Source organism: Ruditapes philippinarum, unplaced genomic scaffold (assembly GCF_026571515.1).
Source record: "Ruditapes philippinarum isolate M1 unplaced genomic scaffold, ASM2657151v2 ctg9806_1_1_1_1, whole genome shotgun sequence".
Classification (NCBI taxonomy): domain Eukaryota; kingdom Metazoa; phylum Mollusca; class Bivalvia; order Venerida; family Veneridae; genus Ruditapes; species Ruditapes philippinarum.
Window position 1 is genome coordinate 5,007 of NW_026856849.1, and position 20,897 is coordinate 25,903.

The following is a 20,897-nucleotide window of genomic DNA, read 5'->3' on the forward strand; positions in this document are numbered from 1 at the left end:
ATGACCATTTACAAACTTGGACAATATGTGGTTACTAGTATTCCATTACATTACTATATTCGCCATGTTGACCTTTTTCCATAACATGAAACCAAAGGTCTTGTTAAGAAACAGTCATGCTAGTAAAATTCTTTATATCAATATTGTAATTATTTCAGGACTACAAGCCTCCAACATCAAAAGATATACCAATTGATTTTAGGATACAGCTGTTGAAAGATGCTCCTTACCCTATCGGTTTCCTCAGTTCAAAAGGTAACCTTGTATTCATTGTAACATATTTATATACGGTCTTTATTATAATGACACTAGTGGCTAGTGCATGTCTTTCACAGAAGTCTGAAAAAACACTAAATGATAATGATATTTCTACATTTATTTACTTATATATTAAATGTTTTAGAACATGTTGATTTTTTTAAAATAAAGTTATCCAAAAGGATATGCATCAGTCAGCTGCGAATTGGTCCGGGACGCGTTCAGTTGTGAGCATAAGAATATTCGAAAATAAGTCCATTATTCTGTACTGTTATGATTTAGCTGTTTAATGGGGGGAAAAGAATCATGTGTTTGAATTGCCTAAAATCACGATCAACATGTTATCAAACACAGTCTCATTGTTTAATATCTCTGTTTCTCGTTTTGTTAAGTGATTGACAATTCTATCAACAAATACAATTTGTCTATTTTAAAGTATTTTCATTTAACAATTATGAAATATTTATTTTATGCTTTTCAGTGGGTTAGTGAGATTTTCTTAAGATTTTCCCCATGTGGTACCTCAATTTTATTTTTGCTGACAATTCTGACAATGTCAGGTTGTTCAGAGAAAAGCAAAGCTGAAATTGATAAATAACTTCAATGTCAAAAGTAATAAAAAGGAAGAAAACTTACAGTACTTCCATTGATTCAAAATACCAAACACTAAATATCGTCTCTTATTTTTTTGTTTGTTTCATTTTTACAGTCTGTAAAATACATTCCTTCCTCATGTAAAACTTTGGGCATATTTAAGTCTCCTACTAGCAATATCTGTCGTATGCTTTATAAAAACTTGAAAAGCAATGACAGCCATCAGCCCGAAGAAGAAGTAAACAACCCAGCGTTTGTTAGACTTCCAATTTCGTAGCCTCTTTTTGAATGTTTACACTTCTGTCAACACTTATTTATTGTCTGTTACAATCCTCAATGAAGTTTTCTGTCTTTTAAAAGGTGTATGACTAACAAATCCAAATGTTATCCTTCTGAATCAAACACAATTATTTTCCTCCGTGAAATACGCAACTTTTAAAAATGGCGGCCGCTTACATTTAACAAAACCAGGTTTAATATAAATTCGCAGTAAGTAACAGAAATATGGATGGATGGTTGGACTTTTTCTTCTACTAGAATTGTTTGTTTTTATTATTAAAACAAGCGATCATTCATTTTTTTTAATAAAATGAATAATATCACCGCCATTTAACGTTTATTGTCGAACTTATTTTCAGCCCAAGACTTCTTGTATTTAATGAGACATTCGACTACATGAGGCTCTCAATGGGGAAAACAGATTTTAATATTTAATTTGATGTTAATATTAAGGAAATTTCGTTTTAACTTGTTTTTAAACATAAAAATAAAAAGAAAATTTGTTTGTTTGTGTGTAAGATGAAATTTTATTTCATTGAGTGGGCTTTCATACTGTTTTTATAGCCCACTCGATGAAATAAAATTTTATCTCACACACAAACAAACAAATATCCTCGATATAATTACTGGCTTTGTGAATGGGCCCTATAAAGCAAAGTCATTTAAAGAAATTTTAGAAAGAGAAACAATTGTTACTTTTGTTTATAAAACCGATTTTAAGATCATTAATGTTGTGGATATTATTTCAGCATGTGGAGAGCCTCCATTATGTATGAGTTGCTCCGTATTGTTTGCTCTCAAGCATGCTGTAGAGGCAGCTCGACAAGAAGTTGGACAAGAAACCTATTTTCCTTTGGGTAAGTACAGTTTAGAAGACTACTTTTGTTATTGTGAAAATCTGTTTGTGCAGTGCTTATAGAAAATGATACACGATATTGGTAACTATCAATGCTGCTATTTTTTAGATGTTCTTGTGCATTAAATGCGCCGAGTATGTAATGTAAAAAAAAAAAAAAGAATTATAAATTGTTTTCTTGAAAACCAGAAATATTCCTTATGATTGAGTGGCCCATTAATGTTTTGAAGGAAAATGTATACAATCTTACACAGGAAATGTATAATCCTTTGAAATGTTTATTCTGTTTTTGAATGGAAACCTCTTTCTTTGTTTGTAAAATCAGTCACTAGTGATTGCCTTATTTGTATTAGACAATTATTCAATGTTGAGTAGATGTTCCATTAAATGATTAATGTTATTTGTTTCAGATGGTCCTGCTTCTGTTGAGGTCATTCAGCAAACATGTATAACAGATATGAAATCATTGAAGATAAACTAGATGTGAACATTATTATCATAACAAAATATAATGATTTGTTTTAAAACCTAGCCCAGGTTTCGCGATTTTTAGCAAATTTGTATAACAGGGAAACTTCTATACATGTAGTTTGAATTGAAGTGACCTTTTTATTGTGTATTATTATCCTCCTGGATAAAATCTTCAGTTGGAAGAATTCAATGTCTACAATTAATTGAAAGTTATTTATTGGAGTTGTTAATAATTCAAGTCCAGGACCTTTATGTTTGTCAATTATTTTTTAGTTTATAATAAGTTTACACCTATTAATTTGTTAAATATAATATTTTCTCGATTAGTGAACTATTTTCGGGCATTATAATAAGATTCCAGGTAATATGAGATTTCAATATAATAAATAATTAGTATATGAAGCCTGTTATTCAACTTTTTTTATGCGTGTTAGCTACCTCAATGGACTACAATGCCTGCTTCTGGAACACTAACTTTTTCTTATATACTGAACAACTTGTGGAATATCCGATGTTGCTTGTGATGCGACATGAAAGGGAAATTTACAGCGAATGAAACATATTAAAAAATAAAATTAGTAATTTCATTGTCTTAACACCATTTCCATGTGGTCTTCACTATCATCAAATCCAAGTGTTACAAATTTAATGTAATTTGGGTCTTCTTCATTTTTATGTCGACAATACATTTGGCCGATTTTGTCCTGGGGTACTAATGGAAATTCGACAAACAAAACATTGAATTTACAATTGTTGGTTACGGGGGAAAGAAAGATCAAACGCTACCAATATGATTTTCACAGAATTAAATGCATTTAAAATTTCTATTTCATGCTCATTATGATATAATGTGATAACGTCGCAAGCATTGTGATTATTCCACAAAAGTCAGTAGTTTTGAAGGAACTGTTTTGAATTTATTAGTATTTGGAGGTCATATTGAATTAAGAATTGATATGTATATTTTGTAATATTAGAATGTATTGTTGTGATTCAATTTATACTGATTATATCATCGCTGAGAGACCTTAAACTGGAAATGATTGGGATAAATCGTACGTACAGTCCTTTAACGGTGCAGGTATTAGTAACCTGCTCTCTACTTGCAGTTCTGTATGTATGCTAGACAATGAAAATATAGTTAAAATTGAAATGAATTTTATTTCCTTTTGATGTCTAACGATTTAATATTCACTAAAATGCAGGACAAAAATTAGATTTTAATTGTATATTCAATTACATTCAATTGTTAATTTAAAGTATATGTACTTAAGGATATATACATGCTTGTAGATTTTTTTGATAATTACTTTCTTGGGTTTTGAGTTTATCACGATAGGGGAAGCGTGTTGCAAGAAGCAGAAAGAATGGCGTCTTTTAAAATATTGTATTGTATTTTACAACTTTAGTCAAGCTTTTAGACAGTATTCATAAATCGACTGTGTGTTATATATATTGTAGTCGGTTACCGTATATCATGACCTACTTTAGGGCTAATGGCATTGAAGAATTTCAAGTTTTCCGGTTTGTGTTAGATATTTTATATAATAATGTTTTATTGTTGCATTAACTTTGTTATACATATAATCATCTTACCTCTATAAGTTTAATGAAGTATTTAGCCTTTATTTGAAATGGTGCTTTATATTTAGTTTTGCCATGAATAGTTTGTGTTAAATAATAAAATTACATGTGAATATTATATCGTTATCGGTTACCGTTTATCACGAACTACTTTAGTACTAATGGCATCCAACATTTTCAAGTTTTAGGTTTGTGTTATATATTTCATAAAATGACATTTTATAGTTGTTTTAAGTATTATCATCTTACCTATATAAGTTGTAAGTATTTAGCTTTTATTTGAAATGGTGTTTTTTTTAGTTTTGCCATGACTTGTTTGTGAAAATACAACTGGGTATTCGACAGTTTGTGTTATAATTTCCTTTACCTCATTTAAACTTCTTGGTATTTAAAAAAAAAAGATATAAATTCCATTTTAAAAATGATTTCTTATTGTTTTCTTGCAGAATGACAGTGTTACGTTGTATCTTAAACAATCTTGATCCCGTCAAGTAATCTTTTTTAATTTTAAACTTGACAGTACTAAGTAAAACTTCACTTTGCCAATAGTTGAAAGACTGATTCTTATATCAGTCAAACATATCCAGCAAGAGAATAAATTGACGTTTTTGTTACTACATGTACGAGGGATGTCCCAGAATTACGTGGACTTTTGCTGTAACTCAAAAACTACTGAAAATAAAAACAAACAAAATGAACATGAACATGAACAAAATGCAACTTTATTGCATTAGTACAAAAAATTTCAAAGTTGTCCGGCAACTGAATCAGTGTCTGTGGGCAGGGTAATGAGACAAGGGGTAGCGGTGCGGGCAGTCCATTCCGACGTTACGACGTCATTCCGGTGGCGTCGCTAGTTGTTAATAAATGCTAGGCGTCGAATGTCAGTTTTTCTCAACATAGTCGCCGCCTAACTCAATACACCTATGGTGTCGATATATCCACTAGTCTTACACTGTTATAATAATAATAATAATAATAAAGCATACTATTAACTTTCTTTACGATAATAGTGTTAAAGACAACGGTGATAATGCTGACGCAGTATTATTATTATTATTATTTATCATTATTATTTTTATTATTATTATTATTATTATTATTCTTTTTATATTATTATTATTATTATTATTATTATCATTATTATTATTGTGGAGTTTATTTTGTACGCAAAGACAATGTGCGTTAACAAGGGAAATAACCTATTATGCACACTGCTTACTATAGCAGTTTGAGTTCACTTTCTTAAAAGCTGAAGCGGATAAATTGCGTTTAAAATAATAAATTGTGATTAGCTTAATATTTAATAATCATTTTTTTAAACACAAAATTATTGCTTACCCTTGAATAGTACTCAGCATTGTAACGCCTGTCCCGATCTATGACGTCCTTGACTTCCTTAATTGACGCCGCAGTCAACGTTGACTTTCTGTCTCGACCCTTGTCGTCTTCAATGTCCTCCCGGCCGTCTCGAAAAAACGCTTATGCCACTTGAAAACGAGTGATCGACATACAGATGGTCTAACTTTTGCAGTCTCCAACATTTCCTGCGTCTGTGTTGGCTTCTTCCCAAAATTAACACAACACTTGATGATAGTCCGATGTTCCGCGTAATCCGTGGACGTCATTTTTTTGTTAAATATCCAAGAGCAACGGTTGTCAGTTGTCCGTTGGTAAACAATAACGGAAACAGCTATGACGTCAAAATTTCAAACGAACGTTATATGACGTCACTGCATATGCTTACGACGTCGCGCCATTTTTTTACGTACAAATACGCAAGATATACGAAAGTAAAGACAACTTATTAATACAAAATATTGGACTGCCCCGCCCTGCGCATACTGCGTTACTATAGCGACGTAAAATATAGAGAAGCAATGTTAGAAATTTAAAAATAAAGGACATATTCAATAAGGATATGTTTAAGGGATTGTGTACAAATTTGCTAAAAAAAATGCATTAAAAAAATAAAAAAGTTATAGCAAAAGACCACGTTATTCTGGGACACCCCTCGTATACATGTGACATTTTTGTTCTATTATATGCTTGCAATCTTACATGTGAAAATTATATTCAGAGGTCCATTGTTAAAATATGCTGGTATGGTTATGCTGATTAATTGAACTGTTTTAGATCTTTCCTCATTCTATTATTTTGTTTTATAAAAAAGCATGTGATTTGGAGCTTGTTTTTGTTTTAATCTATGCATGTTTTCCTAATGTTGATACATTATGGTGTACTCCTGTTCTCGTGTATCATTTATTGTAAAGTGAATTTATATTTTAAAAAATATCATCATAATCTGTGATGTGATGGTATATAACGATTCACCTCTACGTGAGTGTATGTGTATAGAATTGTATAATAGAAAAAATGTTTAAGAAAATTCTCCTCTATTATTAAACGACCTAGAGCATAGATATTTTGCACAGGCTTTGGCTTGTAGACCTCTGCCAAGATTGTTCAAATTTAAGCCCTGTGGTCAAGATTGGCCCAGCCACAAGGGTAATTTGTTTTTCTTATATGTACGTATATAGTAAAATGAACCTTTTCTTCATAACTACAAGGGCTGGAGCTCAGATATTAAGCAAAACATTGTCTAATGAATCTCTATTAAGATTATTTATGCAGGTTTGGTCCATCTCTCCCCTTGCTATCAGGTAGTCCAGCAGATGAATAAAGTAATGAAAGGGAAATAACTCATTGGAATGTCTTTTATACATGTGTTCATGTTATGCATTTTTTTATTAAACAACAAGGCCTTTTATTTGTACACATATGTACTTGACGCCAAGATTCACTAGACACTACTGGCAAAGTTTGACCTTATAAAAACCAAACAAAGTGATCTTCTGCACATACTATTTAGTGTTGTATTAATGCGGTGGCTAACCATTCTTTCACAAATGCAATCTTGTTTTGTTGCTGATTTTCAGTGTTTGTTTCGCCAATAATGTACAGAATGAGAACAATAATATGTTAAAGGAACTCCACTGAGGTTTATAAGCCTAAAAACATGAAATTTTAATTTTTCACATAGATAAACATGAGCACTTAAAACATAAATATTAATAAATTATAACCAAGAAATATAAAAAAAATACATTGAAAATCATATGTTTGTGCTATTCTCAGTCCGATTTGAGTGAAAAGCGTTTAAACGCTTTTCATTTTTGGGTCATTTTTCACTATTGTAATAATTATTCTGGAAAAACGGAGCAAGCTAATGATCTGAAATTTTGCACATAAGTTATTAGAATAGATCTACATCAAATGGAGTAATAATCTCAAAAAATTATTTCCAGTCCCGTCATGTCAAAAAACCTCAGTGGAGTCCCTTTAAGGTGACAATAAGATTTTAGATTATCATACCATCAGATAGATGAGCATAGTATATTTCTTATGTTTCTTAATATTTCAACATTTTTACAACAAGCATTTGCAAAATTCTAAAATAGCTATTTTTTGTATTTAAAAAATATGATTTTTTCTATACAATTATTGTGTATATTTTAATATAGATATATTTTTAGAATGTGTTTTAGGATTTGTGACGTTTTATATCTTTAAAAAAAGCATATTCTACAAGAAATAATAGTTGAGATTGAAGGAATTCATTCAGGTTGTTTTTTAGATATCAAATTGAACGTATTATTTTTCTGACTGACTTTTATTGAGTAATTTTATTAGATTATAATTTTCGATTACTTTTTAAAACCTTTTTGTAATATCATGACCGGTAATTGTTGAAAAAAAATAATGCTACGTTTAATATTAACGTTCATTTTGTTATGCATATTCATATATATTCATAAGATATAGTAGCTTTATACTCTTTAAAACCTCGCCTTAACTGTTTTGATATGTTTAATATAGTGTAATGAATTAGTTTATTCAGTATCTCATTTCTGTGTGCCATAATTTATTCGTAAGAATATTTTTACTTAGATTGCATATTCAGTGTTATGAATACGACATCGCTTATGTCTTTTTTAAACATTTTATTCGACATATCTTGTTACATTTACGCTCATACCAAGACTTTTTTCTTTCAAATTAGTTCTTAGGAACGACGATAATTCTGTAACCAATTCAATTAAGAATTTAAGTGATCATTTCATGAATACGAAACATGCAACAAAATGACATTATCAGATATTCAAAAGTCAAGACTAACGTAACTGTCAAGGAATACATAAATTACATGTCAACATTATTATACTTTTTCTGGGTCGCGATGAATTGTAAACACTTTGTTGATTTCTTGTTATTTTGCAAAACGTTAATAGATGCCATTTTAAGTTTGATAGCAGTTCAAGTTGTTTGTTTTAATATGTCTTTTGTTTTAGAGGAGTAGTGAATCTCGTTTCTGTGTTATGTTTTATTTTGTGATATATTTTACTTCTCTTTATATTTATATACATGTAGTATGCTTGCAATATATGTGTTGAGCAATGTAAAGGATTGTTAAGTTTTGTATCATTAGATTGATTAACCAGAAATAAATCGTATAATAAACATGCCGTGTCCAGTATTATTTTCTCTGTCTGCGCTATGACACCATCATGATGCTTGAACAACAGAACCAACTCGTATTATTTCATATATGTATTTTTTATCTTTAAGAAAAACAAGTACATCACGCTTATTGCTTTTGTTTAATGAAAACTGCAGATATAATATGGCGTGTTGTTTAAGCATAATTAATTTTTATAGGAAAGAGACAGTTACTTTAATTCTCTGTCTATACCGAAATAAACACAGATCTATCCAAAGTATGCTGTAATGCAGATGTCTGGTCCAATTTAACCAAAAAAAAATCAAGCTTGATTGCTGATATTTACCATTTTCGTGGGCACTGCACAAGGTAAATAGTAAATTACAATAAAAGCAAATCATTTCATGTATTAAGAAAATATTTGATTTGTTCCTTTGTGAATACGGTGTTAGGATTTTAATCATAATAAGCTATAACGTCAAATATTGCAATTACCTAAACATGGGCCTTTGGAAGTAATACAAGAAACCCAACATGTACATGACAAAATGGTATATTTATATAGGTGAATATTTCAAACACAAAATCGAAAAAGAAAAATACAAAATAATTATATCAAAATGGAAATAAAAACGTAAAGACTTCATGGATCTCTATTACCTAGGAAACAATGACATGAAAAGTTTGATAAAACTCATCAGGTTTTAAAATGAATATTTGTGATTAACGAAGATGTTTATTCTCGTAGGTTTACATGATTTTCTTGCTTGTGCTATGCATCTTTAGGATTTCAGCTGATCTTACAATCGACTGGATGTAGGTCATTTCACATTCACATTTTGACATTCTTTACTGAATGGAAATCATGGCATAATGCATATGAACTAATTCATAGAACGACTGCACCATTTACATGGACAACGAAGTAAGTGATAATATTTGACGATAAAAAATTAATTGATAAGCATATATTTATCTAAATCCCAAGAAAGCAGCAGGACAACCTTTAAGAACACTGAAAGTCAGACTTTTATAATAGCAAAGAAGGCAATGCTCCACGTGAAAATTTCTTTTATCTTAGCGATGTTTTGTAATTATGAAGTCACACTGTATGAAACTTGTACAAGCCATTCATTCTGCTGTATTGATCTCCCCTTGTACCGTACATGTTTACTTGAATTCCTTTTTCAGGTGTTGTAACTTTGCCTGTAAACATAGCACCTTGCTTCTTAAGTAACGTATCTTCTACCTGAATATTTTGAAGATAGGGTGCTGAGATACGAAAATGAATTTCAGTGTTACAAGGGAGATTACCCCTGAGAGGCTGATGCAATATGCATTTTTCAACAGACGCTGCTTCATATTCAAGTGGGTATTCATGGGATTCGTCTGAAACTTCTGTACATTCGAAATTGTACTCCAATACCTGTGGTATAATATTGTCTCTATCATCCGAAGCAAATTTACCAAATAAGGTTAACTCGTACATACCCGGCTTTTGTGGATGAACTAAAATCTTGTAAACATCTTTTTCGTGATATCCAAATGTTGAATTTCCTTGTTCTTTTAACCCATTACCTTCTTCATACATTAATCTGGAACAGAATATGATTTCTGCCTTTCCAAGACTTTTGAAAGACATCTGCAATTCATTTTTCATTTTAAAATATGCTGTTGTGTGACTTACTGCCTGCACTCCTATTTTGAAAGCCGCTGGACTGTATTTTAGGTTTTTATTAAACTCTTCCAGACTGATCGGCTTGGATAATAACTGCCATTTCTGACTTTCTTGCAGATTATTATCCATGTATGGAAAATGAGCAGAAATAAATTGCCTTGGATCTGTAAGGAAGTAGAAATCATTAAATTCCTTTTTAAAGTTATTTGTTTTACTATCAAGGTGACCTGAACCCCATGTACAGTCTACAAGGTACCATTTTCCCTCAAGTTGGACTGCATTCCATGCATGATCTGTTCTTGTGTTTAACGAAAAAGGTTTGGAAGGTGAATAGCCATAACTCTTCGAAAATCCAGATAGAATCTTTACCGGAATCCCAGCTTTACTGTAAACATTAAGGTAAATGAAATGTGGATATGAGCAAAATATTTTTATCATTACACCGGACATAAAGTAAATGTACCGCATGTCCGTGCGAGGTTAATCTAAACCAGCAAGTTAGATTTATCTTAAGTTCTTCCTGTATCAATGGCGTCATTATTTATACACTTATTAATAAATACAAAGCACATGATCTTGGCAAGTCATATAACTATGGCTTCTATATTTTTTAAGTTATTGCACATTTAATCAATTTGAAAATATATCTTGTTAACCTTAACCGGCAAGTTGGAAATTAATTATGATAAATTTTATTTGTACTTATGGCTTCATAATTTCCATACTTATTTATCAATATAAAAACATAATATTACCAAGTTATATAACTTTGCCGTCAATTTGTCATAGTTATTTCCCTTTTCATCACTTAGAAAATAGGGCATAGTATGATTAACCTATACAGTTAGTTGGATTCATCTAAAATTTCTAATTATTATTTCATTGATTTAATGATATCATCCATATGTTTTGGGTGGATACATTTAATTGTCCCCTACTTGTTTGGGGAGTAATGGATCACTGAGATTAAGGTCAAGGTTACTGATGTAAAAAGTAGATTTTTACATTTGAGTTCATAAAGCTTTATGTAATTTATGTTTAATACAAACTTGCCCAGAGAGGGTCTTTTCCTTCAGATTCAGTTATTTGCGGTCATCTGTGTCAAAGGCACCAATGTTAAAAATAGTTGTTTTTTTTTATAGTTTTTCAGGTGTAAAACCTTTTTTTCTATTGACAGATGTCATTTTTATGTGGTAGGAACATAAATTGAAAGGTCTTCTTCTTCTGAATAGAGTTAGGGGTTTAATTAGGTCAATAACATCAGTGCAAAAATATATTAAACATTTTTGCTTATACAGCCTTATTTCATAAACTGATGTATTTCATATTTGGTAGGATGATAACTTGCGTGGCCTTCTTTTTTTGGATTGAGTTAAGGTTCAATTGGGCAGACACATTTTAGCTTGACAATTTGTAAGTTAATAACCGAGAAATGGGTAAATCTTTTTAGAAAAAGTGTTACTGACAAGAATCTAGGTTCGTGGTTATTACCCAGTATATGTTAGTAAGTCCCTTAAGACTACCAACATTTCCATTAAGTCTACAACATTCTTATGGTATTAAAAATTCCTAGCTATTTCATTTTTGTTACATTTAAATTGTGGTGGTGTTTGTAATGCTTTAGACACTGTAATGATAATATATAATATATTGTATCTTTCAAAACAATGTCCGTTTTAATTTTCAAATTATATAAACGCACCTGCATAACAACTCAAACACCCTTGCGTATCCTTCACACACACTTTTACCATTTTTCATGACTGATTCTGGGTCATGTGGGGCCTTTTCCGATCTCCCAACATATCCATCAAAGTCATACCTGAAATTGAAATGAATGGGATGAAGCCTTGTTTTAAGCATTGAATAAGAGGTACTTTCTCAATATGTTTAACTATAATTTTTATAATATTTAATGTGGAGATATAAATCGTTCATGTTACTTAGTACATGAGTTGAATTACTAGTTGTATCTGTTCTGAATTTTATTTACACGTACTCAAGCGCGAGGGAACTTTTGATATGTTCGACGACCGCCTTTCAAATCTATGTAATATTTCGTGAACTCGTTATGTTTTTTTTCGAAATATTGAGACTTTACACACTTTTGATCACTTAGTGCTAACCTTATATTTTCTGAGCTCCAGACGAAAAATCCTCTTGCAAGCATTCTTGGATCTTTAGAAACCGATGACAAATACGCCACAAGTTCTTCTGCAGAATTGTTCAAACCCTTTGGTGCCTGTTTTAGAAGTAAATAGTGACATGATGTTAAATTGATACAGCTCACCTGTCAAAAAGTGACATTCCTTTTGTAGTCAACTTTTAAAATTGTTCAAAGAATTTAATTCCATGGAAAAACTAAAAAAAAATCTTGTTTTAAAAAAAGAGCTAGAGCTTAAATATTTTGCATGAAACATCGTTTAGTCAGTGTCTACCAAGATTGTTCAAATAAAAGCCCTGTGGTCAAAATTGGTCCCGCCCTGGGGGTCATTGATTTTCCTTATTTGTATATAGTAAGAACTTAAAAATCCTCTTAAAACCCAAATTTCTAGAGCTTAGATATTCAGCATAAAACATCTTCTAGTGGGTGTCTACCAAGTTTGTTCAAATAAAAGCTCTGGGGTCAAAATTAGCCCCGTCCCAGGGGTCATTGTTTTACCCTTTATGTATATAGTAAAAACTTAAAAATCTTTAAAAAAACTCAAAAAGCTAGAGTTTAGATACTAAGCATGTAATATCTTCTTATGGATGTCTACTTAGTGTGTTCAAATAAAAGCTTTTGGGTTAAAAGTGGCCCCGGGGTCATTGATTTTCCTGATATGTGTATAGTAAAAACTTCTTTTATAAAAATCAAAGAGCTAGAGTTTAGATACTAAGCATGTAATATTCTCTTATGGATGTCTACTAAGTGTGTTCAAATAAAATGTGGCCCGGGGGCATTGTTTTTCCCTATATGTGTATAGTAAAAACTTTAAAAATCGTTTTTAAAATCCCAAAAGAGCTAAAGCTTCAATATTTATCATAAAACATCGTCAAATAGTTGTCTACCAAGTTTGTTCAAATAAAAGCCCTGGTAATAAATTGGCCCGCCCCAGGGGCCTATATACAGGTGGGCGATTCAGGGCCATTACGGCCCTCTTGTTATTTATTTGAAGGCGATCTTTTTTTCTGGTTGAAAAGCGTTGTATGAATCAAGAGCAAGAAGATGTTTGCTCACTGTTTGATATTAAAGTTGCTGGAACAACAGAAAACAGGCAATGTATCATAAGGGTGATCATGTGGTATTTAAATTTTTTTTATACAAATAGTAAGGAAAAGGTCGAAATTGACAAAGTGCAAGAAATACCACAAAAATGCTTATCCTGACACGAATTTGGTACTATATAGAGAAAAAGAAAGTGTTATAGCCGGTAGATTACTAATCTTTAATGAAAATGCAAAACGTGCAACAAATCTTCTGGAAAAATCGTACCGATTTAATGTTACCATCTACACCAAAGGTAAAACAGTAACGACCTTTTACTAACTAGCACAAAATGATTATGTTTCGCATGAACAAACATGGCTTTAAGTAGCATTTCCGAATTTACGGTACACTTCCGCATTATATAACGGATGTTTGAATACAAATTGTATCTTGTTTCATAAGATGATTACTCTTTTGTGAGCACAGTGTGGTAAAAAGATAACATTGTGTTTGCACACCAGTAAAAGATAGGAAAATCCCACAGTTGCCGTGTTCCAGGAAGCAACTATTGATTAAAAAAATGTCACGTATTGATTGCCTGAGATCATACACGACATATTTATAGACTTAATTTACATGTGTAAAATTTGTATACGCACTTTAGTGTTACCGTGGGGTTTTCCTTTTTAAAATCATAATTTCTGACTTTTTATTACTAGACTTACAAAAATACTGTTAAAAGGGTAATGAAACTGAAGAATGATTGAGTTTAAGGCATACTTCGAAACATTTTTATATATTTAAAAAATGCAACTTAGAACAAGTACTGACATGTATAACTAAAAATATATCAAATTGAAATCAAACCAACCTGTCTTGCATGTTGATCTATTAATTGGTAATCGTATTTCTGTTTCACGCGGTTTTGATTCTTGGAAGCATTACTTGTGTCTCTTTGGCTATTTGGTTTCACGGGGTCATGAACAGTGTCTTGCTTTGAATTTCCAAAGCCCATATTTAGTACCTATTGCGAAATATTGTATTCAATATTGAAAACAATTCAATTAAACAACGTTAGCAAAGTCATGGTCACAGATTTTTTGTATCACACTTGTTAACTTGAATGAGAGAGGTTTCAGTTTTTCAAACAGTGTGATAACCTCTCTGTTCCAATTAAAATATTTTTTTCATCCCCTTACTTAGAATATTTATCTAGAAATAATATCAACATATTTTGATCGTTTCTATTATATAAAATTTGATCATACTTACATCAATAATTTCTAGAATCTGATATGTACAGATCTTAGAATAATTGTTTTCGTTTTTCCCAAAATAAATATGATTTTATTTATTTAATCACTATACCAACTTTATTTAAATACCTTGAAAATAATATTGAATTATACCTCATTTATCGTTATTCTCACTCTGTTATTCATCCAGTTTAGAAAGTTGATACTTTAGGCAAGATTTCTTGTTAAGGTATGTTTGATAATAAATTGACTTTATTTAAACGTTTAAGTTTTTATGAAAAAGCAAAGTGAGTTGGTACCTTTCACATTTTTGAATTTATCATTATAGTAATAAATACAAACAAAACGTTCATAATGCTAATTGTTTCGTTGTATTATCAAAAATGTTATAGAACCCTAGCAAATTATATCTAACATCAAGTTAAAAGCGTAAACAGTACATAAATATAATAACAATGTACTTACTAACTTTATTAAATCTATTAATTAGACTATGATATCCAATACCGAAGTCTTGAGTCTGTAAGCTTTGTCCAAGACTAATAAAAATTATGGAGGACAAATGTCAGTCAATGAATATGTACTAAATTATTGTTAAGTGGTTTTTAAGATTTAGGAATGTTTATAATTTCTGGCAAGGGCATTGGTTTGCTTGTGTGGTGAACACAAGATTATTTCATTCAAGGTATGATAATTTATACTTCCTTTATAACTAATAGACTTGAAGACGTATTTTTTGCAAGTTATCTTTAGAATAAGCAAATGGGCTAAATTAAATGTGTCTAGTAAGCGACATATTTATAAACAGGATATTGTCAATCAATAAATGTTGCGAAGTTTAGACCAATTTAATTTTTTATATTGTTCCTAATAAGCACTAACCAATACTTAATGCTTCATCTCACGGAAGAAAAATACAGTTTTTACATAGTTAAGTACATTTCAGAGTTATGATGAATAATGAAAGTATTTTCATATACGTAGAAAAAGTGATGTGATTGTAATATTGTTGAACTGGAGTGTTACCAAGCATTTTATGTTTCAAAAAATGAAGATAAGCTAATGAAAGGTTGTCTTTAAATTATTGTGGTATCAATGATATAAAGAGGATTTCGCCTAAGAAATTAATACCATATCACCAGAATAGACAGTATACCATCTATTCACTGAAATGTGGTTTTAACAGAAAAAAAGTTCTTGACCTACACACTTATACCATTAGCACTTAGCAGAATTAAATTGTTCTATTAAAATCACATTTCAGTCAGTAACAGATATCTTGAAATGTTTAGATACAGAACCTAAATTTGAAATAAAGTATATTTCATGACGAAGCTAAATTTGTAAAATGTACTCGATATCCCTATTTACAAAAGCTTACTTGAATATAAGAATATTTAAAGCGGACAATATTTGTTTTAATCGAGAACTTGTTATCACGTAAAAATAAATGAATATAGAAACCAGTACTATATGTTAAAGAGTTTATAATAATAAGTAATTTTGCAATTAGGTATGCCTTTACGTGTATATATTAAATATACAGTCTTTCCTTCACTCTACACAATAAACTTATTTAATTGATGAATATAAAAAACAAACTCATAAGTGCTACGCCGGAAAAGCATGTATTGTTAGATCACGTGTCTCATCTTCATTCAACAACATATTATTGTTATGTGCATAAACAAAAAAATGTCTGTTTGGGAAATAGATATCATTTTTGAGTGCATTGTTGTAGAATAATTCACAGTTTAAGTTCAAATGCGTAGGAATATAATCACGAAGGCCGATATTATTATACAATTGCATTGTTGTATAATAATGCACACTTCCGGCCTTCTTTGTCTATATGAGAGAAATCTCCGGCAGTGTTAGAATATTTCTCACAGTACTAAAAACTTCCACAAATTTCATAATACTATTATTATGATCACGGTTGGCTCGTCCAAGAACAACCAGAGATAAAACTTATCTAGTTTTAAATAATCAAGAAAATTTACTTTGGAAACCTGTTTCCATTTGTCAAATGTCAGGCCTCTGAGTGTTGGGACTCACTGTTACATATATGCCATCATGCTTATTATCATTCTCCGTTTTTAATAAAGTACACAATGTGAACATTATAGGACATAGAATAACATAAAAACAAAATGTTATCTTAACCAATCTGATCAATTAAAACTGATAATAGAATTATTTCAGTTACCACATAAGCCTAAAATGATAGAAGACATCAACCAAAAATACTAAATTTACCTATTTTTGCAGTAGATAAACAATCAATGTAGATATTACATAACCCTTGACCTTTAATCATAATAGTTTTATGAAAAATCGGATAAATGTCAGTGAACTAAGTTCATCAAATGTCAAAAAACCCGCAAACCCTAAAAGAATCATACATAAATCTCTTACAATTGAAATATCTCTTGTCTCTTAAATTTTTAAACTCTTTAAAATGCTTATTAATGTTTCTGCTTTTAAAGGCTCCTTTCTGTTAACTTTTATAACTTGAGTTTGTTTCGTAGAATCTAATAAATTTTTAACAAAGAAATTGTCAGCAGGATCCGAGAGTCCCTTTAAATCATGTGCACAATTAATGCTCGCTGAAATAATAAGAATAATATAATAATATAATAATAGCCGAATTGTTTTTGTCAAATATAAAGCTATGTGTATGGGTGACGCAGGTACATAGTTTACCCCCTTTTCCTTGATGAAATGTTCACACTTTTAAAAATATGACAAATATTAAACGTTTGTGTAATCACTACGGAAATCCGATATTTTTCAGCCTTTTTACGAGGTAAATCAGCAAAACCTTCCTTATGATAGCCTTTTCTATTTTCAACCTGAAGGTATAAAACGAACTTGAACACCTGTTTCTATTCTTAACGCCATCAAACCAAATTTTAAAGGCCTATCGTTCCTACCCCTACCACGCCTAGTCAACACGCGAGGTTTGAACAAAAAACTATATTCTATAAACAAAACATAATCTTTTCCGTTCGGAAATATATTAACGGCCAATAATTTGCAGATACCCAAATGGGAACAATCAGCGTACAAGTACACCTATCTGAAATAGCTCTTTCTTTGCATTTACTGATAAGCCTAGGTGGTGGAACCAACCAATTTACATGACCCGTCCATGTTTGTTTTAACGCATTATTACCTCAGGTATAAGGACACCAAAATCTCAAATTATAAGGCTGAAACTTCGTATTAAAATCGCGAGCAAACATATCTAAAGAACGTGCTCCAATTTCTGTTCAAGTGAAAAAATATGAAGTCAAGCACCGATCAGTTATCGCTATCACAGCATCTGCTAAAAAAATCTGCCTCCGTATTTATCGTCTTAGGTACCCATTCAGGCGTTAAACTGATTTCACTTTTTCTGCAAACTTCAGCTACATTCAAAGCTTTTTTTTGCACATGCGGCTTAGAACTACCAGTACTGAGAATAACCGATACGATTAAATTATCAGTCTTCCATAAAACAGATTGACACTTTAAACCCTTGAGATTACCTAGTAGCACCCGGTTTACACTTTTTATCACAACTTTGATCGAAAGCGAAGTCACCAGAAGTTAGTCCGAATCCGAGATTATAACTTGCAAATTGTAAATGCGTCCAAGCGTAACAAAGTCAATCGATGATTAGTTGACACATTTTATCGTTAATGATGCATCTTTGAATGGAATAATGATGGAAAGAATTATCATTATATAAAGAAGTCTGGTAGAAAGTATGTCTTGTATATATGGGGAAATAAGCTTACTCGTTCATCCTCATTTACGTTGATATGGGTTCTTTTCGTATCAGCAACGTTTTAAAAACGTCATTGAAATCTGTATATATACTTGAAATATATTTTATGCTCACTTAAAGACAGGAAAACATCTTACAAATCAGTTTTAAAACAAACCTGGAACAATTTCATTAGAATATTTTAATACTTTTTATTTAACAAAGTTCAACAAAGGGTACAAACTGGCACATTTCTGACAATGTATGGCTTTTTTAAACAGAACAGTATGTTATCACTGTTAAGCTTACTTGTGCATAACGTAGGACATGAACACGATCAACGAGGAAAGGCGGCGTTCAATACGTACTGGTAATTAATACCACCGTATTAAGACAATGTATGTTGTTTGCCAGATCAACGTTCACGGTCATACTAGGAGGTCAGACGTCAGATCCTGCACATTACTTTGTCTTTACTTAATGGATTGCTGAACATATATCTTCACCACTTTCAGAGGATATTTCTCAAATAAGACTTATGGCCCCGATTGAAGACACCTTTGTATATAACTTCCTTATGCCCAAATGGATTGCAAAACATTTTGCAGATGTCTCCACCAAGTTCGGAGGGTGTGTCACAACTTCATCCATAGTTTTTTGTTCAGGTAAAATGCCATATGGCAGGGGCAATCGTATGCTACACACACATTTCTAGTTTTTTTTGTATAGACCTTTCTAACTTTCCATCCTTTTTATCTCATATTCATTAGAGTTTCAACACTTGTATGTGGATCTATTTTTAAAAATTTATGCATGGATCTTATAGATGTTTATTAAATAAAAAGGCAAACATCATTCAAATGTAAATTTTACTTACCTGTATCTCAGATATTCACGACTGATCACTTACATAAAACTCTCCCGAAATGAAGAGTTCTCACATATTAATAAACTATCAATTTAGTCTTTCTGACAAAGTGTCATATTTTATAACGACAAGATAAAATCTTTAAATGTTTTTTTTTTGTTGTTGTCAAAACAGATTTAAAACTCACCCGGTTTAATATCTTATTTATTGATCGCTCTTGTTAAGACCAGAAGCTTATTTGTCTTATCAACTGAATATTTTTTAAATGCCACATAGCAAACCGCTCGATATAAAAGATATCGATGTTCGTACTTAAAGTTCCTTAATTTCTTTGATAACGTTTATAAAATATTTATTTTGTTATTGGTTTTGGATTTTCTTGGATTAAGAAATGTATTTATGTCCTATGTAAATTGATAAAGCTGAGACATTATTTTATGGATTTTCAGTAAAATCAAACCACCTTGTGTGAAATAGTAGCTTTAAATGTTCGTTTACATTTTATAAAAAAAAACCCAGAGATATTGATTACATCGATAATTAAATTAATTACGCTTTTAAACATTTCAATGTTTAAACACAATTTTATAACCGTTTTTTTTTATTGAAATTTGGAAAAAGAAGATTTTATTTGATAATATATATTGATGGTGTATTTCTGTCCAATGTGTCTTAAATCATAATGTAATTGCAGGGATGGTCATATGTTCTAAAAGTGATTGGCCCAAAAGTGTTGTCTTATCTTTTGAAATATTTACATTTTGAAGTGTTTTTGCTGTGAATACTGTCGTTGTAGTTTTAATATAATTTTAAATGGTTTTAAGAATAAAACACTTACGATAAACACAATGGTGACATAATAGTACTCGAAACTCAAAATATAATATAGTGGAAAGAGAAAAACTAAAATTTACAATAAATGTGTCACACCCCTTATGTCCGATTTGACTTCATAACCTAGTTTCTAAATTTGGCCTGTCATAGCATATTAAAATTCTAATCTTAATATATATTTTTTAAAATCGTAGAGCTCCTTTGATATCATTTTTTGTTTTGGAATGCAAAACTTTCATGAAATTGATTAAAGTTTTTTCATTTATCAACAAGTGTAAAATTATGTTTGTTTTTAACATATATCCTTAAATAGATATCTTAAAATAATTTTTCTAACACTAGAAGGTCTAGAACTAAAATATATTTGATGTTGGGGACTGTTCATACATGTAGATACGTTAAAATTACTCGAGTTAAGTTTTAATAGATTTACCTGCTTTTATTCACAATTCGTTTTTACAAGGTGTTTCATTATATCCGTCCTTAGAAGAAAGTTACATATTTGGTATTTTTGTTTATCTATGGTATCACATTATATATCATTTTAAAGGCACTAACAAACATAAATTGCGGGTAAAATGCTGACGTCAAAGGGTATTAAATGACGTTATTTCCTGGCACACTATTTCAGTAATGATGTCATCAAAGAACATAAATGTGAATCGATAAAAATGTTTTATCAAACAAAATCACTGAAAACGGTAGTAAATGTAATGAAAAGAAGATATTCAGATCTGGGTAACTAAGTACAAAATAAGTACAAAGTATTGTAAG

At 30.7% G+C, this 20,897-nt stretch overlaps 1 protein-coding gene across 1 annotated transcript; it reads right to left on the reverse strand.

Moving 5' to 3' along the window:
- Positions 1–9,122: 9,122 nt before the first annotated feature.
- On the reverse strand, positions 9,123–14,426 carry LOC132747902 (kyphoscoliosis peptidase-like). Its single transcript, XM_060737431.1, has 4 exons — positions 14,283–14,426; positions 12,348–12,463; positions 11,924–12,043; positions 9,123–10,606 (listed from the first exon to the last, which is right to left on the reverse strand). The coding sequence occupies exons 1-4, from the start codon at positions 14,424–14,426 to the stop codon at positions 9,646–9,648; spliced, it is 1,341 nt and encodes a 446-aa protein (XP_060593414.1). The 3' UTR covers positions 9,123–9,645.
- Between the last annotated feature and the right edge of the window lie 6,471 nt (positions 14,427–20,897).